Source organism: Neoarius graeffei, chromosome 26, assembly GCF_027579695.1.
Source record: "Neoarius graeffei isolate fNeoGra1 chromosome 26, fNeoGra1.pri, whole genome shotgun sequence".
Classification (NCBI taxonomy): Eukaryota; Metazoa; Chordata; class Actinopteri; order Siluriformes; family Ariidae; genus Neoarius; species Neoarius graeffei.
In genome coordinates, this window is record NC_083594.1 from 32,852,512 (window position 1) to 32,877,223 (window position 24,712).

At 41.5% G+C, this 24,712-nt stretch overlaps 1 protein-coding gene across 1 annotated transcript in view; it reads right to left on the reverse strand.

The window, feature by feature from the left end:
- efcc1 (EF-hand and coiled-coil domain containing 1) overlaps positions 1-24,712 on the reverse strand; it is an 83,374-nt gene that overhangs the window by 11,770 nt on the left and 46,892 nt on the right. The window contains exons 4-6 of the mRNA XM_060909734.1: positions 19,366-19,501; positions 10,717-10,882; positions 3,528-3,686 (exon numbers count right to left, since the gene is read on the reverse strand). Of these exons, the coding sequence (XP_060765717.1) occupies positions 3,528-3,686; positions 10,717-10,882; positions 19,366-19,501 (461 nt within the window). The remainder of the gene's footprint in view (positions 1-3,527; positions 3,687-10,716; positions 10,883-19,365; positions 19,502-24,712) is intronic.

The following is a 24,712-nucleotide window of genomic DNA, read 5'->3' on the forward strand; positions in this document are numbered from 1 at the left end:
GTGCGAAATGGGGCAAGAAGAAAACCCAAGGGGTCTGGTCCAGAAGTGAAAATGACCAGCGCATCAATGGCCTTGAATTACTTGCAATCTGTTGGGGTTTGATGTCTCTCTGTAACACTGAACACGATACCCATGTACGTATTATGAGTGACAATGTAACGGCTGTAAATTATATCAGTGCTATGGGAGGGGGATGCAAATCCAACAGTTGTAATCGCATTACTTATGAAAATTGGCAATGGGCAATAGAAAGGAACATTTGGTTGTCTGCGGCACATACCCCCGGGGTAGAGAATTGTGAGGCTGATCAATTATCAAGAAACCTAAATCCTAATCTTGACTGGAGCGTCATGGACGAAATATTCAATCAGATGCTAAAAGTGTTTCCCCTTAGACCTATCATTGATTTGTTTGCATCGCGAGTGAATGCCAAATTGCCAGCTTATGTATCCTGGAAAGCTGATCTGTTCGCTCAATGTGTGGACGCATTTACTCTTAACTGGGCTGCGCATCCATTTTATGTGTTTCCCCCGTTCGTTCTTGTGGGTCGTTGCATGCAAAAAATCCGGGATGATGGGGCTACTGGGCTTTTGATTGTCTCTATGTGGCCTACTCAAAGTTATTTTGGTTTTTTATTAAGCATGCTGGTGGACACGCCACGTTACTTCAAGGCAACCAGGAAAACTCTGACAAATCCTCCATTGGGAGAACAAACTCACCCACTCAAGGTCACCTTAATGGCAGAGTGTCAGGTAAGTCCTCGTTGAGTGTGGAATTTCGACGCAAGTTGCCGACGTCATCATGTCCTTGTGGAGAACGAGCACAGTTAAGTAGTACAATGTGTTCCTCAAGACATGGTCCAAGTTTTGCTTGTCAAGGCAAAGTCATTTAATGCGTGCCCCTGTTTCATTAATTTTGGAATTTCTTCATGATTTATATACCAAAGGTTACGGTTATTCATCCTTGAACACTGCAAGGTCAGCTATCTCAGCATTATATGGCACTGGTAATACGGACATCAGCCAAAATACAGGGAAACACCCATTAATCTGCCGGTTTCTGAAAGGTGTGTTTAATAAAATCCCTCCGACTCCAAAATTTCAGGAAGTTTGGCCTGTGGAGCAAGTACTTGACTATTTGGAACAATTAACACCCCTTCATGCATTAAAGCTGAAAGACCTTACGATGAAATTGGTCATGCTTATTACATTAGTCACTGGACAGAGGTGTCAAACCTTAAGTTATTTGGATATTTCAAAGGAATATATGAAAAAATTCCCAACATACTTTAGTTTTTCTTTATCGGGACACCTTAAGCAAGACAAACCAGGTCAGATGTTTGGAAATGTCCTCCTGTTTCAGTACCTGAACAAAAATTTGTGTGTGTACAGTACACTTGAGCATTATATTGAAGTTACGCAATCACTGCGAAAGTCTTCCAAGTTACTGATATCATACATTAAGCCTCATAATGAAGTGTCTAGCGCTACAATAGGCAGATGGTTGAAAACGTTTGAATCTAGCCAATATTGATGTTAACATTTACCAAGCTCATAGCACAAGAAGTGCCTCGACCAGTAAAGCAGCTCAATTACTTCCAATCGATGTTGTGATGAAACTGGCTGGATGGTCACAAGAATCTACGTTCAGAAAATTTTATGATAAGGCGTGCGTCATCACAGATCAGATGAGCAATGCTGTTCAAAGGAAAGTTGACAAATAAAGTGCTTTAAAGTGCTGATGACACGTTTTTGACATCTTTGGTGATGTTTTATAACATAAAAAGTAATTCCCGATGATCCATATATTAATTCACGAAGGCACCTATTTTACAAGTTATGATAAAAAACACGGCTATTTGGGCAAATTTGATGGGGCTGCAGCACCCAGGAGACGAAAGAGGAGGAGGAGCTATATGACGTCAGCGAAAGAACCTTCCTCCTAACTTACCAGTTTGTTGTTGATGCGACAAGTGTTCAGTTTGTCATTATTATTATACATTATATATATATATATATATATATATATATATATATATATATAGTGTTATTATGCCTTCGCGTTGTGTTGCCGGCTTTTGCTCCAAAACCCACAAGGATGGGGTAAGTTTATTCAAGTTTCCCAGAGATCCCGAGCTGCATGCGAAGTGGGTGAAGTAAGTCAGGCGCACTCGTGACAAGTGGGAGCCCTTACCAACATCCGTCCTGTGCTCTGAACACTTCGATTTGGATTGTTTTGACACCCTTCCCAGCTTAAAAGAATTTCTTGGTTGTGCAGTTCATCACAAACGTGTGTTACTACCATCAGCAGTGCCTACACAGTGTTGCCAGATTGGGAGGTTTCCCGCCCAGTTGAGCGGTTTCAAGTGCATTTTGGTGGGTTTTGAACATATTTTGGGCTGGAAAACGTCAGCAGTATCTGTTGCCAGATACTGCTGAAGTTTTCCAGCCCAAAATATGTTCAAAACCCACCAAAATGCACTTGAAACCGCCCAACTGGGCGGGATTCCTCCCAATCTGGCAACACTGCCAGTATTCCGGAGGGGGTCTACTAGTAGCTATGCCGGATCCAAAGACAGTCCTCCTGTCAGAACATGTGTTGTGAAACGACATAAGATAAAGGTACGTAGAGCTATAGATTCTACATGATAATCATAAATGTAATCATAAAGTCGGCGTGATATCAGTCATGTATTTGCTTGTGAAAGCTTGCGGCTTTCATGTAACTGCCGCCTAGCAACGAGAGGCAAAGGGTAAAGAGGGTAGGCTATCATAGATTCTATTCGGAAGAGATCAACACAATTCTAGACTCCCAGAAGAGGAAGAGCTAGCACTAGAGAGTTCACCGGCATTTTCATGCGCCATTTCTATTCAGTAGAACCAGAGTAGAACAGCCAGTGAACCGCAGCGTGTTCTCCCGCTGACGTCACAACATGGCCGCGAGCCACGGACCCAGTTTTCTTGCGCTGTGCAATTAAAAGTTGGATATTTGCGTAACAACAGCTTCTTTTCACGTAATTATAACAGAAATCTAACATGTTTGCCATGTTGTATAGTTTATTTAAGAAATTGCATAGAGTCATGTTCGTGTCATCAGCCCTTTAAGTAAACATGCTTTGGGTGTGCTTATTGTAAGAGGTGATTTTTTTTGGCAGGTCCATTTTGGGCTCACGGCTTTGAAGTCTCATGATAACCCGTATGTACATAATGATTTGATAAAATTACAAAATTAAACAAGACTTACCTTGGGAAGTTGAAGTTTGATGGTAGTTCTATCAAATCATTTGTAGTACATCGGGTTAACATGCCCACCCCTTTTGTATTTGTTCCTTCCCATTATTTTTGGTATATTTGTTTGCTCAAAATGCTTTAAAGAATGAGTCACGGCGGTGCGTGCGCATCTTGTTAACCCGATGTACTACAAATGATTTGATAGAACTACCATCAAACTTCAACTTCCCAAGGTAAGTCTCGTTTAATTTTGTAATTTTGCCTGGCAACACTAGTTGTGTTAGTTTTCAGACTAACCAGATCTCTGAGCTGCTGGAGGAGCTGCAGAACATCCATAAGCTTTTCCTCAACCAATGACAGACGCACCCTCTCTGTCTCCAGCATCTGCAGTTCTCTGTGGAGGAGCTCTGTCTCTTCAGCCTTCTGCTGTAGTTCCTGCACTAATGAGTCCTTTACCTGTGCACAAAAACACATATTATTGGATTGATGTAAATGCTACGATTAACTAAGTCTCTAACCTCAAACCAATATGGAACCACATACATACTGTATATTAAGTCGAACCATATAGACTGGATCAGCAGTTTCTATGTTATAATACTTTAGATCTTCTCACATTCAATAAAATATCTGCTTTGGGATCAGTCTCCAGTGTCGGTAGTCTCTCCACTTAGTGGTCAGTCATGTTGTCTATCAAAGCCCCCACTGATATAATATTCATTTCATGACAATCATCACAATGCTTTTCTGCTTTTCTCACAGCAAGAAGGTTCTGGGTTTGAACCTCACAGGGCCTTTCTCTGTGGAGTTTGCATGTTCTCCCCGTGCCTGTGTGGGTTTCCTCCAGGTGTTCCAGTTTCCTCCCACAGTTCAAAGACATGCAGACCATAGGTGTGAATGTGAGTGTGAATGGTTGCTCATCTCTGTGTTAGCCCTGCGATAGATTGCCAACCTGCCCAGTGTGTACCCCCCCCTCCTGTCTAAAAGTCAGCTGGGACTGGCTTCAGCTTCCAAGAAGCCAAGAAGCCTTTATTTGTCACACGTACACTCAAGCACAGACTTAAGCACACAGTGAAATTTAACCTCTGCATTTAACCCATCTGAAGCCGTGAACACGGCGGCACGGTAGTGTAGTGGTGAGCACTGTTGCCTCACAGCAAGAAGGTCCTGGGTTCGAGCCCGGTGGCCGGCAAGGGCCTTTCTGTGTGGAGTTTGCATGTTCTCCTCGTGTCTGCGTGGGTTTCCTCCAGGTGCTCTGGTTTCACCCACAGTCCAAAGACATGCAGGTTAGGTTAATTGGTGGCTCTAAATTGACCGTAGGTGTGAGTGTGAATGGTTGATTGTCTCTGTGTCAGCCCTGCAATAACCTGGTGACTTGTCCAGGGTGTGCCCCGCCTCTCACCCATAGTCAGCTGGGATAGGCTCCAGCTTGCCTGCGACCCTGTAGAACAGGGTAAGCGGCTACAGATAATGGATGGATGGATGGATGGATGGATGGAAGCAGTGAACACACACATGCATATACAAGTGAGCAATAAGCACACACACACCCAGAGCAGTGGGCAGCTATGATACAGTGCTCAGGGAGCAGTTGGGGGTTAGGTGCCTTGCTCAGGAGCACTTAAGTGCATCCTCAGGCCATAGCTGCCCCATGTTAAAGGGATAGTTCGGGATTTTTGACATGAATCTGTATGGCATCCCCATCAATAGTGTCGTGCAAACACACTGACTTACCCCTGACAGCATCCTGTGAGTCCAGTTCTTGTCCAGACGAAAGTAGTCCGGCAAGTTTGTTGGGGTCACGAAAGTAAAACGTTTTTCGTCTCAAAACAGTATGTGTTCAAAAGAGTGATATATTTGCATCACAAAACCGCTGTCAAATAAAAAGTCAGACCTCGAAATCGCTTGGCACTATTTTCTCTCCCTTCTTATCACTGCGCGCTGCCGCCAGGTGACAGCCACGGCTGGTTCATTCATTGTTTACTAGTGATGGGCATTTCGGCTCTTTTGGCTCTTCTTACTATAAGGAGCCGGCTCTTTCGGAAGATTTTTTATAATTATTTCTCATGACTTGTACATTCACATCGAGTACACATATCAATGCAAATTAACACGAAGGGATTTACTAGACCAATTTATATCTGGAACTATTTTCAGCCACAGCACAGGCAAAGCACCGCTGCAGGCGCAAAGACACCGCGCAGCGCCTGAAAATGGGTGTGCAGCGCCTGAAAACGGGTGAGCAGCGCCTGAAAACCCGTTTTCAGGCGCTGCGCGGTGTCTTTGCGCCTTCCTTTTCCTACCTATTCCTTTAATTGCTGCAATTAACTAGTTAATTCTGATTCTATTTCTCCTCTCAGTTATAATCTGTCCTGCTTTTGAAAAGATCCTCTCTGGGGGGACAGATGCTGCCACTATACACATCCTCCGTGCCATCACGTGTGTAAGCCGTGGATAGAGTGCAGCCTTGGTCTCCCACCAGCTTAGTGGGTCTGCGTTTCGCTGTCACCTAGCGGCAGCGCGCAGTGATAAGAAGGGAGAGAAAATAGTGCCAAGCGATTTCGAGGTCTGACTTTTTATTTGGCAACGGTTTTGTGATGCAAATATATCACTCTTTTGAACACATACTGTTTTGAGACGAAAAACGTTTTACTTTCGTGACCCCAACAAACTTGCCGGACTACTTTCGTCTGGACCAAAACTGGACAAGAACTGGACTCACAGGATGCTGTCAGGGGTAAGTCAGTGTGTTTGCACGACACTATTGATAGGGATGCCATACAGATTCATGTCAAAAATCCCGAACTATCCCTTTAACCTCCCCTGTGACCCTAATGGATATGGATGGATGGATGGATGGATGGATGGATGGATGGATGGATGGATGGATGGATGGATGGATGGATGGATGGATGGATGGATGGATGGATGGAAACAGCTGATATGATCTAATCTAAGATTTTGTCCTTAAACTTTAAAATTATAAATTGTTTTTACATTTTATTTTTATTAGCGGCGGCACTGTGATGTAGTGGTTAGCATTGGGCTCACAGCAAGAAGGTCCTGGGTTCAAGCCCAGTGGCTGACGGGGGCCTTTCTGTGTGGAGTTTGCATGTTCTCCCCGTGTCTGCGTGGGTTTCCTCCGGGTGCTCCGGTTTCCCCCACAGTCCAAAGATGTAGATTAGGCTAATTGGTGGCTCTAAATTGACCGTAGGTGTGAATGTGAGTGTGAATGGTTGTTTGTCTCTGTGTCAGTTTCTCCCACAGTCCATACTCTAAATTGTCCATAGGTGTGAATGCTTGTTGGTGTAAAAGTATACTCTAATTAAAATGACATGTGGATTAATAGGGCAGCAACCCCACACATGTAAGTGGGACAAGCTGGAAGAAGTGAGTGAGTGTTGTTATATGTGTTGTATATTAGGACAGTCAGTTCTTGAAGTTCATGTGTTGGAAGCAGATGGGGTGTTCCTGGTATGCAGTGGTTAGTACCTCCCAAAAGTGGTCCAAGGAAGGACAACTGGTCATGGGTGTCAAAGACTTATTGGTATAGAAATGGGGCATGGGGTAGAAATGCTAGCCTATATGGTCCAATCTCACAGAAGAGACTGTCACACAAACTGCTGAAAAAGTTAATGCATGCTAAAACAGAAAGGTGTCAGCATTAACTTTTTCAGAAGTTTTTGCTACAGTAGCTCTTCTCTTCTTCTTCTTCTTCTTCTTCTTCTTCTCAGGTCCTTACGCTTGCCCATTTTTCCTGCTTCCAACACATCAACTTTGAGAACTGACTGTTCACTTGCTGCCTAATATATCCTACCCCTTGACAGGTGCCACTGCAATGAGATAATCAATGTAATTGACTTCACCTGTCAGTGGTTTTAATTTTATGGATGATTGGTGTATGATATCTTCTGGTACATTTCACAGTCTCAAATATATCTCTCTGTATGGTCATTCTCTTGTCACAACCACTTCATCATATTTATAGAGTTCAGGCTTCTCTCAGGTAGTTTCTTGTGCGTACCAGAAATGCGCTCTCTCTTTTTTTCTTTACACATCCCTTTAGGGGCTCCATAACATAAAAAATGCCAGGCCAAGTCACCCCACATTTTTTTTCTACAGTGTCTTGCAAAAGTAATCATCCCCCTTTGTGTTTGTCCTGTTTTGTCACATTACAAGCTGGAAGTAAAATGGAATGTTCGGGGAGTTACTACCATTTGATTTACACAACATGCCTATCACTTTAAAGGTGCAAATTGTTGTTCTATTGTGACACAAACAATAATTAAGATGAAAAAACAGAAATCTGGAGGTATTCACCTCCTTTCGTATGAAACCCCTAAATAAGAGCTGATCCAATCAATTCACTTCATAAGTCACATAATTAGTTGATTAAGATCCACCTGTGTGCAATCAAAGTGTCACATGATCGGTCACATGATGTCTGTATAAATCAACCTGTTCTGGAAGGACCCTGACTCTGCAACACTACTGAGCAAGCAACATGAGAACCAAGGAGCACTCCAAACAGGTCAGAGACAAAGTTGTGAAGAAATATGGATCAGGGTTGGGATTAAAAAAAAAATATCCCAAACTTTGAATATCCCAGGGAGCACCTTTAAATCCATTATAGCAAAATGGAAAGAATATGCCACCACTACAAACCTGACAAGAGAAGGCCGCCCACCAAAACTCACAGACCGGGCAAGGAGGGTGTTAATCAGAGATGCAACAAAGACACCAAAGATAACACTGAAGGAGCTGCAAAGATCCACAGTGGAGATGGGAGTATCTGTCCATCGAAAAACTTTAAGCTGTACACTCCACAGTCCACACGGCTTTATGGAAGAGTGGCCAGAAAAAAAAAGCCATTGCTTAAGAAAACACATTTGGAGTTTGCCCAACATCATGTGGCAGACTCTCCAAACACATGGAAGAAGATTCTCTGGTCAAATGAGGCTAAAATTGATAGTTTTTGGCCGTCATGGGAAATGCCACGTGTGGCACAAACCCATCACCCTGAGAACACCATTCCTACAGTGAAGCATGGTGGTGGCAGCATTGTAGTGTGGGGATATTTTTCATCTGGAGGGACAGGACAGCTGGTCAGGACTGAAGGAAAGATGGATGGCACTAAATACAGGGCAATTCTGGAGGAAAATCTGTTTAAGTTGGCCAGAGGTTTGAGACTGGGACAAAGGTTCACATTCCAGCAGGACATTGACCCTAAATATACTGCTAAAGCTACACTGGAGTGGTTTAAAGGGAAACATTTGAATGTATTGGAATGGCCTAGTCAAAGCCCAGACTAGGGCTGAACGATATATCGTTATCGTATCTATATCTAGATATGAACATTCAAGATATTAATATCGAAAAAGCAACGATATAGACAATATAGATTTCCCCTCCCCGCGCTCGCCCTGCATGTACAGCTTTGGCAGTCACAACAAACATCATTTTTATGATTGCCCTTGAATGCACCGCTAAGGCCAGCCAACCACAAACCTTATTTCATGCTTGCTTTCGACAGCTGAAGCCAACTGATGACAAACATATGAGGGTGGGAGTGAGGGAGATGGAGACTGATGCACACACACACTACAGACACAGCGGGGAAATTAAAAAGAAAGAAAGAAAGAAAATGAGTGCGGAAGATAATGCGGCCGGTGGCGGTGCAGAATCTGACTTGGTGCCAAAACATAAATCATCCTCCATTATTTGGAGTTATTTTGGGTTCAAAAAGGACAATGTTAACCCGAGTGAGGTGTTATGCAGGTCGTACTCAGCAAAAATTGCGACGAAACAAGGTAGCACAACAAACATGTTTCACCACCTGAAACAACACCATCGTGTGCTGCACGAAGAGTGTATGACAATGAGAGAAACACCGGGGACTTCTCAGTCATCCCAAAATAAGCCAAAGCAAAGTTTGATTGCTGATGCATTCAGTAGCGTTACACCGTACGAGTCGACGTCCACCAGACATAAAGAAATTACAGACGCTATAATATACCACATTGCAAAAGACATGGTACCTGTGTACACAGTCTCGAAAGAGGGCTTTAAAAAAAATGGTTCGGACGCTGGACAAGCATTATAAATAATTTATGTAATTATCATTTATGTTAATGTTGATGACTGGCAGTGAGTTCTTAAAAATAAAACTGTACTTTCCACATTTTTTTGTATTATGATGTTTTTATTTTTCTGAAAAATGCTTGGTTTTCACCGAACCCGTAGTCATATCGTATTGTATCGATATCGAGATATCTGGCATGAATATCAAGAAATGAAATTTTGTCCATATCGTTTAGGCCTGGCCCAGACCTCAATCCAATTGAATCTCTGGCATAAATTGAAGATTGCTGTACACCAACACAACCCATCTAACTTGAAGGAGTTGGAGCAGTTTTGTCTTGAGGAATGGGCAAAAATCCCAGTGACTAGATGTGCTAAGCTAATAGAGACATACCCCAAGAGACTTGCAGCTGTAATTGCAGCAAAAGGTGGCTCGACAAAGTACTGACTTTTTTGGGGGGTGTGAATACCTATGCACACACCAGATTTCTGTTTTTTCATCTTAATTATTGTTTGTGTCACAATAAAACAACAATGTGCACCTTTAAAGTGATAGGCATGTTGTGTAAATCAAATGGTGCTAACTCCCCCAAAATCAATTTTACTTCCAGCTTGTAATGCGACAAAACAGGACAAACACAAAGGGGGTGAATACTTTTGCAAGACACTGTATTTTCCATCGCAGACCTTACCCCACCCCCTGCAGTTCTTTCATGGTCTGCTAGTGGTGCAGACACCACAGTTTGAATACCCCTACTTTAGATGTATAATTTTTGATAGCTTTTGATCTGTCTGTCCTGAAGAAAGTTGAATTGACAAAGTTTGATCTCGGAGTGTAGACCTCTGCCACCCAGGAGATTCCGCCTCATGGATCTGGGAGCAACAGCACTGATGCAGACACAGCTGTTCAGAGATGTTTCTCGGTTTATTAGACAAACATGAGTGTATATCCACATTCAAGAGTGTGTTGTAGTTAAATGATTGGAAGATGGGATCTAAGAGTGTGGTGTAGCTACACCACATTGGAACATGTAATTTAAGAAGCCGAGTTGTCTGTGTGTGACATCGGGTGATGAAGCATTACATCATTGATCAGGATATCCTTATGAAAACAGAGGGCAGATGTGTGAGTAAAGATAAGTTTCAAGAATTTAACTGGAACTAGCCAAAACAATTAGCAGTCAAGCCAGCTGGAACCAATTGCAAGCATGCCAAACATGCTTGCAAATATAAATGCACCATGGCGAGCCTGAGGGAAACAGTATTTCAATGCACTGTATACTTGTATATGGATGTAATGACAATAAAGCTCCCTTGAATCTCTTGAAACAGATATCTCAATCAATGTTCCAACACTGACAACAGTGATCGTGTGTGTGTGTGTCTGCAGGGGGCAGCATTGTACCTGTTCGGGGTCAGTCTCAGATCTCATGGCCTGGCTCTCTCTTAGCTCCAGCTGTTTGTGGAGACGAGTCACTCGCTCCAACAGCTGCAGAACAGCAGTGTGGCTCTCCTCTGCCCACGACTCACCCCAGTGAGACAGCAGCTTCTTCAAAGCCCTCTCATCACACCTAAACATAGAACGTAGCACTGAGATGTGTGTGTGTGAGACAATTACACACAGGTTAAAAAAACGGGTTTCTAAATAATGTACTAGAAGTATTTAATACAATATTGTTGTCATCTATTAAAATGACCAAGTGGACATGTGTGTTCGTACATGTTCGACGCTTGAGTTTATATTTTGTCATGGTAAATTAGACATTTCTTCTATCTACACAGTCAGAGATCTTGTACTTGACTTGTACTTTGTTTTCATTCCTTCACTAACTCCTGCACTAACTCTCCTCTAGCAGCATTTTAGCTTTCTGATATTCTCACACATGGCCTATTTGCATTCGTGTGAGGAAATGTTTTTTGATAGAGATTACAAAGCATATGTACATCACTCTGGATAAGGGTGAATGTTAAATCCATTCATCTGTTATCCATAACCGCTTATCCTGTGCAGGGTCACAGGCAAGCTGGAGCCTATCCCAGCTGACTACGGGCGAGAGGCGGGGTACACCCTGGACAAGTCACCAGATCATCACAGGGCTGACACATAGAGACAAACAACCATTCACACTCACATTCACACCTATTTAGAGCCACCAATTAACCTAACTTGCATGTCTTTGGACTGTGGGTAAAACTGGAGCACCCAGAGGACCCACACAGACACAGGGAGAACATGCAAACTCCACAAAGAAAGGCCCCCATCGGCCACTAGGCTTGAACCCAGCCTAGTGTGGGTTCTTGCTGTGAGGTGACAGTGCTAACCACTACACCACTGTGCCGCCCATGTTAAATCCTGTACTGGTAAATGTTTATATTAATGAGAGATTGTTTCCAGAAGGTCACACTGAGTGTGAGTATTTTCAGTGCTAAACAGAGAGAGCAAAAAGAGGATACTTTTAGAAATCAGAAGAAAGGTTAAGTTTAAACTACAATAACTGTGTTGCATTAATGTGGTATATTGTGCAGTCTGTATGTACAGTCCCTTCTGAAAGTAAAGGAATGGCAAAGCCAATTCCACTGTTTTTGCTATACACCGAAGACATTTGGTTTTGAGATCAAAAGATGAATGTGAGGTGATTGATCAGAATTTCAATTTTCATTTCCTGATAGTTTGCCCTGTAGTGTGCCCTGTTAGATCGATTATTTGAACAATTAACAGCTCTGAATATCTACTCTTGATTAGAGCCCTGGGTTTCACCTGTGAAGACTGCATTTATTGCTAAAAAAAGATAAACAGACATGAAGACCAGAGAGCTGTCTCTGGGAGAAAAGGAAGGTATCTTGAACCCGAGAAAAGAGAGAAAATTGACTAAAGCTACTGCACAAGCACTGGGCATAGCCAATATCACAATTTGGAATGCCCTGAAAAAGAAAGAAACCACTGGTGTAGCACGGGCGATTGCTCTAAGACAACAAGGGAGGCTCAGCCTCCTCTAAAAATGATGAACATCGTGTAGGATGAATTGCGCTAGGCTTATGTTATAGCCGACCTTATAACATTGCTATTTCAGATCCAGAATATTATATGTGCTCAACCCAACTACAGTGCGAAATCATTCCGTTATAACTTTCCCCAGTTCGCCTAATGTGTGCGTGAGTTTTCCCCCCTCGTGACAGCGCGATGCAGCGTAGCCTCAGTGGACTTCAATGGCATTTGGGAGCTATGCACTTTTCAATATCAAAATGCAAGACGATTATTGGACAAATACTGCGAAAACGCCCGCCCACGGACTCCCAGCCTCAGTGGACTTCAGTGGCATTTGGGAGCTATGCGCTTTTCAATATCAAAATGCAAGACGGTTATTGGACAAATACTGCGAAAACGCCCGCCCCACAGACTCCCAGCCTCACAGTGGGAGGGACATGGCAAAGCTTTCCGCGAGGAGACTGGTGATTGGTGAAAGCGACCGGATATTTTCTTTGATTGACAGCTCGTTTCAAATATAGACAGGCAGCGGTGAATTTCAGTTCAGTCCCATGCAGATTCGCAAGTGCTGTGGTGTATTGTAAGAGACCGGCTTACATTTCGATTTCATTCATTACATACAGTTTCTACCAGCTTTTTTAGTTTGTATATATTTTCATTGTAAATAAAGTGTTTGATTGATTGATTGATTGATTGATTGATTGATTGATTGATTGATTGATTGATTGATTGATTGATTACTTTATTCTGAACAATAAAGAAGATATAAAAATAAAAATTTAAATAAAAAATACAATAATCAAAACATCATCATAAACAAACAGAATAGAGTAGCCACAAGGCAATAACATAACAATGTTCAGAAAGGATTAGGAAGAAGTAATAACTTATCCAATCCTAACCCTCTATACCACCGCTAATCAAATGTCACTTTCCACCATAATAAACTATATATACAAAAGAAAACAAAAGCAATAAACAAAAAAGAAAACATACCAACATACCAAAACATACCGACATGGTATAATATCGACCAAATCAAATCATATATACAGATACTTATGTTATGCATATATACACACATACAATACATATATACAGTACATACATATACACATACCTATAACTATACACTAAATACAAGAAGACCAGTCACAGACTTACTCTCAATTTCATCATCACCTATATAGTCTGCCTGTCCTCATTCTCATATATTTTTATTAACATGTTTTTATATAATTTTTTAAACAGTTTTATGTTGGTGCTATTTTTGAGTTCATTTTCCAGACCATTCCACAATTTCACCCCACAGACTGTTATGCACATACTTTTCATAGTTGTTCTAACATTTACTCTCTTAAAATTCATTTCCCCTCTCAGGTTATACCCACCCTGCCTTTCCATAAACGTATTTTGTACCTCACCCGGAAGAAGGTTATGTCTTGCTTTATACATAATTTGTGCAGTCTTGTGTTTAACCAGATCCGTGAATTTCAGAGTGTGTGCTTTTACGAATAATGTGTTTGTATGCTCAAGATATCCCGTATTATTGACAATTCTTATTGCTCTTTTTTGTAATGTGCATAACGGCTGCAGGTTAGATTTGTAGGTATTACCCCATATCTCCACACAGTAGCTCAGATATGGAAGTATGAGTGCATTATACAGAGTATGTAGTGATTTATACTCCAGAATGTGTCTTGATTTCCCCAAAATTGCAGTAATCTTTGCTATTTTTGCTTTAACATGATTAATATGCGGTTTCCAGCAGACTTTATGATCAACAATCACACCCAGAAATTTTATTTCATAAACTCTTTCTATGGTTATGTTGTCAATTTTCAATTCAACTTGAGGGTTCGACTTATATTTTCCAAATAACATAATCTTTGTTTTACTCAAATTCAATGACAATTTGTTTACATTAAACCACCTTTTTAATTTATTCATTTCGGTTGTGATTGTTTCCATAAGCTGCTGTGCATTGTCCCCGGCGCAAAAGATGTTTGTATCATCAGCAAATAAAATGCATTTCATTATACATGATACATTACATAAATCATTAATGTACAATATAAACAGCTTAGGACCTAAGACAGACCCTTGTGGTACTCCACATGTTATGGGCAAATAATCAGATGTGTGATCTCCAATTTTTACAAATTGTTGCCTGTTACTTAAGTAGCTCCTCACCCAGTCCAAACCAACCCCTCTGATACCATACCTCCCTAATTTTTTGAATAGAATGTCGTGATTTATTGTGTCAAATGCTTTCTTTAGATCTATGAAAATTCCCATAACATGTTTTTTATTGTCTATACCATTTGTGATTTTCTCAATAAGTTCCATTAATGCCAGGGTTGTTGATCTGTCTTTCCGGAATCCGTATTGACTGTCAGCTAAAAGTTTATATTTTTCAATGAAGTTGTCTAGTTTTGCTGTGAACAGTTTTTCGAGGATCTTGGAGAACTGAGAGAGTAAAGAAACTGGCCTGTAATTTGTGTAATGGTGTCTATCTCCACATTTATATAAAGGTATAACTTTAGCTATTTTCATGTTGTTTGGAAATTTACCAGATTGAAAAGACATATTACATATGTGAGTAAATGGTTCTGCAATTTCTTCAATAACTTTTTTTATTAGACTCATATCAATATCATTCCAGTCAGTGGAGATTTTACTTTCACTTCTCCTTACAATGTCTATGACCTCTTTTATGCCAACTGCACCAATGAATATAGATTTAGGATTTCTCTCACATCGAGCAGCCTCCGCTCCTCCAGGTGTGTCTTTATCCTGAATCTTTTCTGCCAGATCTGGTCCCACATTTACAAAGAATCTATTAAAACCATTTACCACTTCTTCCATATTATTTATTGATCTGTCATTCTCAATATAATGATCAGGGTAGCTTGTGTTTTTGTTTTTAGCTCTATTCCTAATAATACTATTTAGTACATTCCATAGCCCCTTCATGTTATTTTTATTACTACCTAATAATTTATTATAATATTCTTACATGTCCTCATAATGCTGGTTAATTTATTCTTGTATTTTTTATATTTAATTTCTGCCTCCAAAGTTCTTTTTTAATGAATTGTCTATACAGCGTGTTCTTTTTTTTACAGGCATTTTTTAATCCTTTGGTGATCCATGGACCATTTGCCTGTTTTTGTCCATCATTGTATTTCCTTACAGGACAGGTTTTATCATATAGTGTTTTAAAGATATTTAGGAATCCACTGTATGCTTTGTCAATATCTTCTTCCTCATATACTACTCTCCAGTTCTGTTTAAGTAATTCACTCTTAAGTGTCCTTATATTTTCTTCGGTTCTTATCCGAAGAAATGGTCTAAAAGTGTAAATATAGTGTTGTCAAGTTTGCTATCTTAGTTCCAGAAATTTCGTTTATTTGAGTGACTGAACTTGAACTTGAGGGGGCTAGTCAGCTAGCAAGAAAGCTGCGCACGGATGCCAAGCATTGCTGATTTAATTTTGGCGAAGCCATTTGCCAGTCTTCCTTTCGAGGAAAAAATTAAAATTAAAGAGCAGGGTAGACCAACGCCTCAAAGTGACTTGGTGAAAAAGGTAGGCAATAATACTCGTTCCTTTCAGCTCTCCTGGTACGAGAAAGTGAATTGGCTAACAGCAAGTGACCCACATCAACAACAGTAAATAGGCTACTTTAGTAATATGTCATGGATGGACCAAAAATATAGAATCTATTTAAAATGTTTATGCTGAGTATATTATATTGGAATATATATTTTTCTTAAAATTAAACACAGCTACAATTTGGAAAACATTTTTAAACAAAAACACAGCCGAGAACATTTCACACTACAGACCTGGATTAAAAGTGAAGGGTTATCAAAATTGTCAATAAAACATTTCTCAGTCAAAATAAGTAAAATATAGGGAAAGTGTCATTGAATGAAATGTGTGGCACCCAGCTCTATGTTTGGCTCCCCAAGGTCAGTGCTTGTGCCTATTCCAGAACACTCTGCTGTTACTGCTGAGGTTCCTGACAAGGAGCTGCTTTCAATAATGATCAATTTTTAAACAACATGCCACAATTTTAAAATATAAAATGTTAAAATATACCCCCCCAACACCACCATCATGTATATTGGACAGTAGGCTAATGGGCCAAAATAACCTGTTATTTCACAGTTTGTGACCCTGCCAACAATCAGCCAGATCAGAGGCAAGAGTATGGGCAAAATTGATGTGTTTTTTCTTTTTTCTTTTAAAATCTGGAAATATCGTAACCGATCAGCCTCCCCTGTTTGAAAGACTACCAGCCGCCACTGTGGTGTACTAACAACCAGATATCAAACAATGAAAACAACAGCAGTTGCATCTTTAGTTGCAAACATTGTGAGAGCTGTGAAGAAACCCCCCAAAAACAATAGTTAGCGACATCACCAACAAGAGTGCTCTGAGAGCACAATATCCCCCGCTGGCAACTATGCCATAACTCTGGTAAAATGCGACTGAATTGAACAAAATTGCAATATGCGTATTACCGACATATAACAAAGAATCCTGCCAAGTTTCATGAAATTCCTCCAAAAATTGTGAGGGAAGTTGATTTCAGACAGCAAGCACACCTTGATGAAATTACCAAGGTACAAGTTTGTTAATAATTAAGGGCATAACTCTGCTAAAATTTGCCCAAATTAAATGAAATTTCAATATGCGTATAACTGTCATATAACAAAGCCTTTTGCCAAGTTTGGTGAAAATTTCTCCACAAATTGTGAGAGGAGTTGATTTCAGAAGAACGTACACCCTCATGAAACTGTTAAAGTAAAATTGTGAGAGGAATTGATTTCAGAATGTACACCCTCATGAAATTGCCAAAGTGCAAGTTATTTAATCATGGGTCAAAACTCTGGTAAAATTTTCACAAACAAAATTAAATCACAATATGCATCATATAACAAGGCCTTTTGCCAAGCTTTGAGAAATTCGTCCAAAAATTGTGAGAGGAGTTGATGTCAGAAGGCAAGCACACCTTCATGAAATTGTGAAAGTACAAGGTTGTTAATCAAGGGCTGTAACTCTGGTAAAATGCGACCAAATTGAACGAAATTACAATATGCGTACTATCGACATATAACAATGCCTCTTGTATGTTTTGTGAAATTCCTCCACAAATTGTGAGAGGAGTTGATTTCAGAAGGAAAACATACTCTAATGAAATTGTCAAATTATAATTTTGTAAATCAAGGGCTGTAACTCTGGTAAAATGTGACCGAATTTAACAAAATTGCAATATGCGTACTACCGACATATATCAAAGAATCCTGCCAAGATTCGTGAAATTCCTCCAAAAATTGTGAGAGGAGTTGATTTCAGAAGGTGAGCACCCTTCCCGGGATAGACGGATGGACAGAAATCGTCATGACATACAGTAATCCCCCTTTGTGCCTTTTGGCCAGCAGGCAGGGGTGAAGGTAGCACAATCCACCATTTGAAGTAGAAGACTTCTCTCTGTCTATTTGGTATGTTCCTACAGTCACAAGACCGTTCTGACTTCCATCAGAGTTTCTAGGGATAATTACGGTAGTGGTTTTCCGTTGCCTTCTACTGGATCAAACACACACTCACACCTATGGACAAGTTAGAGTAGCCAGTTAACCTAACTGCATGTCTTTGGACTGTGGGGGAAACCAGAGCACCCGGAGGAAACCAACGCAGACAACAGGCAAACTCCGAGGTCCCCATCTGCTGCTGAGCGCAATCCAAGAACCTTCTTGCTGTGAGGCGACAGTGCTAACCACTGCACCACCATGCCACCCTAGTAGAAGTACAAGACTTCGAGAGCATAAATATAGAGGCCATAGCACAAGATACAAACCACTCCATCAACAGTATGAATGTGAAGGTCAGATTGGAATTCACAAAGAAATACAGACATGAGCCACAAAAGTTCTGGAACCAAAGGGGTGGAAAGGTCAAAGCAAAAAAAGAGAAACAAAATGGACCTGCTCATGATCCTAAACATACAAGCTTATTGGTTAAGATAGTGAAGGCTTTTGGGTTGCATGGCTGCTTCTGGAACGGGTTCAAGAATCTTTATTGATGATGTAACTCATAATGGTAGCAGTAGAATGAATTCAGAAATCTACAGTCTACCAAATTACAGAGAAATGCATCCAATCGAATTGGGAGGAACTTCATCATGCAGCAAGACAATGACCCAAAACACACATCACGAAAACTACAAAGGACTTCATCAGGGGAAATAAGTGAAAGGTTTTAGACTGGCCAAATCAATCACCAGACCTTAATCCAACTGATCATTCATTTCACCTCCTGAAAAGGAGACTGAACCCCAGGAGAAACAACAACTGAGCACAAGCCTGGAAAAGCATCACAAATGAAGGATGAATCAGTTTAGTGATGTCAGTGGATCAGTGGCTTGATGCAGTTATTGCAAGCAAGAGATATTAAACCAAGTGTTATTTATTTTAAGACTATCTACGCCTGTACTTTTGCTTACCAAAAAATTGGACGGTCTGTCACCAGAGGTGTCATGTTCTAAGTTGTTTAACACATCTGGATGTAAATATCAGGAAATGAAAGCTGAAATTCTGATCTATTGTCTCATATTCATCTTTGATCTCAAAGCAAAATATCTTTAGTGTACAACATAACATAAGAATTGGCCTTGCCATTCCAATACTTTCAGAAGAGACTGTAAGCAAACTGGTACTGTGAGAATTTATATTTATAATGTGTCAGTAATATAAGAATAATGCAACCTTTCTTAAATATAGTCAATGTCATATAAGGAAACTATCGTGCAATAATTAAAATGACAAACTCATTTTGTATTGCAAAAGTAACAAAGAAATCAACAGCTGCCTGAAATCTGTAATTGAAAGTAAAAGTCGTTCTAGTTTTAATGCTGTTCTGGGTTATAAATCCATCCACATTAGTAATGTGCTTCACTGCAAAGGTCAAGTGCCTGAGTGAACTCAGTATATTTTATGTTTTTGGCCCCCTCAGGGCTGTGTGTGCTGTTTGAGTGTAATGCTGTTGTGTGGAGAACTCACCTGTCTCCACAGCAGGACAGCCTGGTGAGAATCCTCTTCACCTCGTCCACTTGTCTCTGCTGCTCTCCTGTCCACCTCTCCTCCTCTTCATCTGATGCTGCCTGACCCTCCACTGAGCGGAAGAGCTGCTCCTCCACTGAGACACATGACAACACAACACACTCTTCATCAGCAACAGATAGCAGTTATAGAGGCAATAGTAATATGACCCGTGTTATAAGACTACAGTAATATGTAAGGAATAAAACATGACAGGGTGAAGTGTTTTATTCCTAATATGCCACAGCAATTTACCAACAATTAGAAGTTTTAAAATGAAAGACACATCACATCACACACATCACATTATCTCTAGCCGCTTTATCCTTCTACAGGGTCGCAGGCAAGCTGGAGCCTATCCCAGCTGACTACGGGCGAAAGGCGGGGTACACCCTGGACAAGTCGCCAGGTCATCACAGGGCTGACACATAGACACAGACAACCATTCACACTCACATTCACACCTACGGTCAATTTAGAGTCACCAGTTAACCTAACCTGCATGTCTTTGGACTGTGGGGGAAACCGGAGCACCCGGAGGAAACCCACGCGGACACGGGGAGAACATGCAAACTCCGCACAGAAAGGCCCTCGCCGGCCCCGGGGCTCGAACCCAGGACCTTCTTGCTGTGAGGCGACAGCGCTAACCACTACACCACCGTGCCGCCCTGAAAGACACATAATAGTTTATAATAAAGCTGCATGATATTGGGAAAAAACATGCGATATGTGATTGTCAGTAACAGCGTTGAGAGCACAAGCTTGAAACAGCCTTCAAACATGGCCACCACGAAGTACAACTCCCAAGAACTACAGTGCCCTCTGTCTCCAGCTTATTAAATGCATTTGTCTCTCATTATTGTCATTATCAACAACCCTATATAAACACCACTCTCACTCACTGCGAAGTATCGTTCAGTGTTTCCTTCCTGTTGTTACCAAGCCGTTTACTTTCTGCCTGCCTTCTAGTATTTGACCTTTGTTTATGTTTACCTCACCCACATCTCTTAGTTTTGTCTATGTTATCCAGTTTACCAATCGACCAACCTCCACCCGTTTCTTTTACTACGCTTCTTGTCTACTGTTTTGGCTCTGTCTACAGTTTGCTTCTCCCGCTCTCCCCTGTGCCTGCATCTGTAAGTGCCTGTGTACCCTGACAGGATACTTTGCTGTAGGGCTGCTCGATATTCGAAAAAATCAATATCACGATTTTTTCAGTAAATATCGATATCGCGATTTTTAAAATGATATTTATACACCTTTTTTTTAAAGCCCCGATCATCAACACCCGAGGCACCGGGCCACATTTTTATAGTACAGGCCTCATAGGCTACCTGTCAACCCTTCCCGTTGTACCCTGAAACGCCTTTTACTTAAACTATTTACTGTGCAAGCGCGTACTTTGCATAGGTCCTATCGCCTGCACAAGGCTCACGTTCTCCTCACTCAACATTTCCGATCACAGAGGATGGAGCCAGCGCTGGTATTACCAGTGATTACTGTGTAACGTCCACACTGGCTCGTAGCCAGCCAAGGATAAAAATCTCTCTCTCACACACACACACACACACACACACACACTACAACGTAAGCTTGTGTGTTGTTAAGACACCAACATTAAACACGCACACACACGGACTGGCCATCGGGAGTAGCGGGAGTTTTCCCGGTGGGCCGGTGGTTCAGTGTGGGCCGGCGGAGAAAAAAAAAAAACAGTTGCGCGCTGGCCTTTAATATGATAAGCAATGTTAACAGTTTCTTAAAGAAACTGTTAACATTGCTTATCATATTAAAGGCCAGCGCGCAACTGTAATAAGCAATGTTAACTGTTTCTTTAAGAAACTGTTAACATTGCTTATCATATTAAAGGCCAGCGCGCAACTGTTTTGTTTTTTTCTCCGCCGGCCCACACTGAACCACCGGCCCACCGGGAAAACTCCCGCTACTCCCGATGGCCAGTCCGTGTGTGAACACGCACAATATAGAGACAAGTCCTTAAGAATTAACATACATGAAAATAGCTCAGCGGCATGTAAACATTCCCTGAAAGTGTAGGTGGCACTGCGGCTAGATGCTACGTGAAATGGCACAAGGCAAACACCATGCTTCGCTCAGTCAACAGACAAAATCCACGAACCCAGTAGTCCTCCTACTACTGTGGGTTAGTGTTCTGTGGCCAAAAACACCCTACGCACAGTCATTCCAAAACATCCCCACTAGTTGCAGGTTATGTCTCAAATACAGATATGCGTTGTGGATTAAGCGATCTATTTTCAAGCATCAGGCTTCTCTTCCTTCATCTTCCAAATGTGGACTCCGCTATCTTTTTGGCATGTCAGCATTGAAATACCATTTGCAGAGATATTTCACTCGCCATTAGGAAAAGTAAAAGCAACACATGATTAGGGCTACATGATTAGCAGGGGGACACCGTTTTAAGCGCACGGAATTTTAAAAACAATGTAATTACATCTGAGTCCGTCTACATCGCACAATAAACCCGTCCTTAGCAGAACCTACTTCAAAGCATGATGCTAGCTGCAGATGCACAAGTCAAAATCAAATGAACCCAAGTAAACATGCCGCGGCGGGCAACATTAATAACCAAATTGCCTTACCTTAAAACGCTGCCTTGACCACAGGACAACTCGCAATTATTCCACTTAAATCCACACGGTTTAACACATCTAACACAGCTAGCAAGCTGGATATGTGCTAATATTGTTGTGCTTGTTTTCTTCCGTAGATGCCATTTTTACATTACCCAGTCCCACATCCAAAAATATGACGTAAATATATGTTAATTGTATTATTATAACTATTAGCAAGCAAATCAAACAACATATTAACAAATCAATATATCAAATCACCCAACACGTATGAAAACAGAAGAACTGATTTTTTACTGTTGCGGAGATATCGCGGGAGTAGAATGGATGACGTATACAAGGCTACGGTGTGCCTTAGGGGACAGAAGGGTTGTTTTACCTTACAAATGACAAAAAATCGTTTCATATCGATATTATGAATTTTGATATCGTTTGACACCAATATCGATATCGTGATAAAAATACGATATATTGCACAGCTCTACTTTGCTGTCAGATGGATGCAGCAGAGGAGGTGAAGCAGACAGCCCTTAACGCTCAATGGTGCCTCTTAGGAGAACACCAGCAGATGCTCAGCAACCTCAACACCAAGATAGTGCAGCTCACTGCTGTGATGTTGCAGGCACTCCTAACATGCCCCAAAGTCGCTATAAGCTCCACAAAGCTCTTCCCGTTACCTGAGAAATACGCCGGCGATGCTGCCAGCTGTAAGAGATTTCTTCTCCAATGCTCCCTTTATTTCTCATCCCTCACCAGCATTTCCGATGATCAAAAGATCGCAAAGTTTCTCATGCTACTGACTGGTAAGGCTCTTCAGTGGGCAAGTGCTGTCTGGGAGCACGGAGATGAGCCTACTACATCTTATGATTGTTTCCTGGAATTATTTAAGGCGTCATCAATCATGAACCAAAGGGCATTGAAGTCGGAGAGAGTCTGTTGACCATTAAGCAGGGAAATAGCAGAGTCGCCAAATACGCTCTGGACTTTTGAACCCTAGCTGCCAGCAGTGGCCAGAATGAGCCAGATTTAAAGGCTGCTTTTCATCAAGGTCTATGCCCAGAAGTGTTGAGTGAGCTGGTATGTTGAGAAGAACACTTAACTCGAGACTCTCTCATCAATCTAGCTATCTGATTGGATCATCTGATCAGCAGTAGCTTTACAAAATGCTGCCATGCTGCCTCCAGCCACTAAAGCGTCCACACCCATGGAGGTATCTCAGGCTCATCTGAAGTGTTCAGAGAGAGAGAGAGAGAGAGAGAGAGAAGAAAACACAAGGGTTTGTGTTTCTACTGCGGTGATCCTAACCATCTTATTTCTAAATGCCCACTTCGTTCACCTTGCAGCAATTCTACATGTCCTGCTGAAGCATTGAGCAAGTAAGTCCCCTGTCACCTCATAAGACTCAATCTTTTAAAATACCAGTCATATTGAAGCTGCCAACATCGACATGTGCTCTCTGCATTTACTGACTCAGGGGCAGAGGGGAATTCCATCAACATCTCAATCATCCAGAAATTCAACCTGTCCACGAGCACTTGCAGAGACCACTCAGCCTCAAGACCATCAACGGAGGTCCCATAGGGAATGGACTTGTCACCCCTCGCATTACCCCTCTTCAAATTCAGGTGGGAGCTCTTCACTCAGAACTTCTTTCACTGTATGTCACACTGATTAGATTAGATTAGATTAGATTAGATTAGATTAGATTAGATAGAACTTTATTGATCCCTTTGGGAGGGTTCCCTCAGGGAAATTAAAAATGGCACACCATGACATCATCTTAGGCTATCCCTGGCTTCAATTACATGATCCACTGATACCCTGGCAGCATAAAGACATTCTTCCATGGTCATCAACCTGTTTTCAAAACTGTCTGCTTCATCCCCAACTAACCCTCTCATCTACGTCAGTGGAGAGTCCACAGCCCGACTCACTCGACAACGTTCCTGAATGTTATATGGACCTAAAGGAAGTATTCAGCAAGGGCAAGGCATGTGGCCTACCTCCTCACCACCCATATGACTGTGCAATTGATCTCCTCCCAGATACCACTCCTCCATGCAACCGTATTTATCCACTTTCCCAGACTGAGCAAGCAGCCATGGAAGAATATGTACAGGAAGCTTTGAACCAGAGGTACATTCGACCTTCCACCTCACCTGCATCTGCTGGCTTTTTCTTTGTGGAGAAGAAGGGAGGAGGTCTTTGTCCATGCATTGATTATAGGGGTCTCAACCAAATCACAGTGAAATACCCCTACCCTCTTCCCCTTGTACCTTCAGTCCTTGAGCAACCACGTTCTGCTAGAACCTTCTCCAAACTGGACTTACATAGTGCATATAACCTGATCAGAATCAGAGAGGGGGATGAATGGAAGATGGCCTTCAGTACCACCGCCGGCCATTTTGAATACCAGATAATGTCTTATGGCCTTCCTTTAGCACCAAGTGTATTTCGGTACCTGGTCAACGACATTGTCAGAGACATGTTGGGGAAGTACATCATTGCCTACATTGACGACATCTTAATTTACTCCCCTGACGATGAAAGCCATCAAAAACACGTCAGATCTGTACTCTCCCGCCTCCTCAAAAATCACCTGTATATAAAAATCAAGAAGTGTGAATTTCAGTACACCAGATCTCATTTCTGGGATATATTATCAGCGCTGAGGGAGTCAGCATGGATAAATCTAAAGT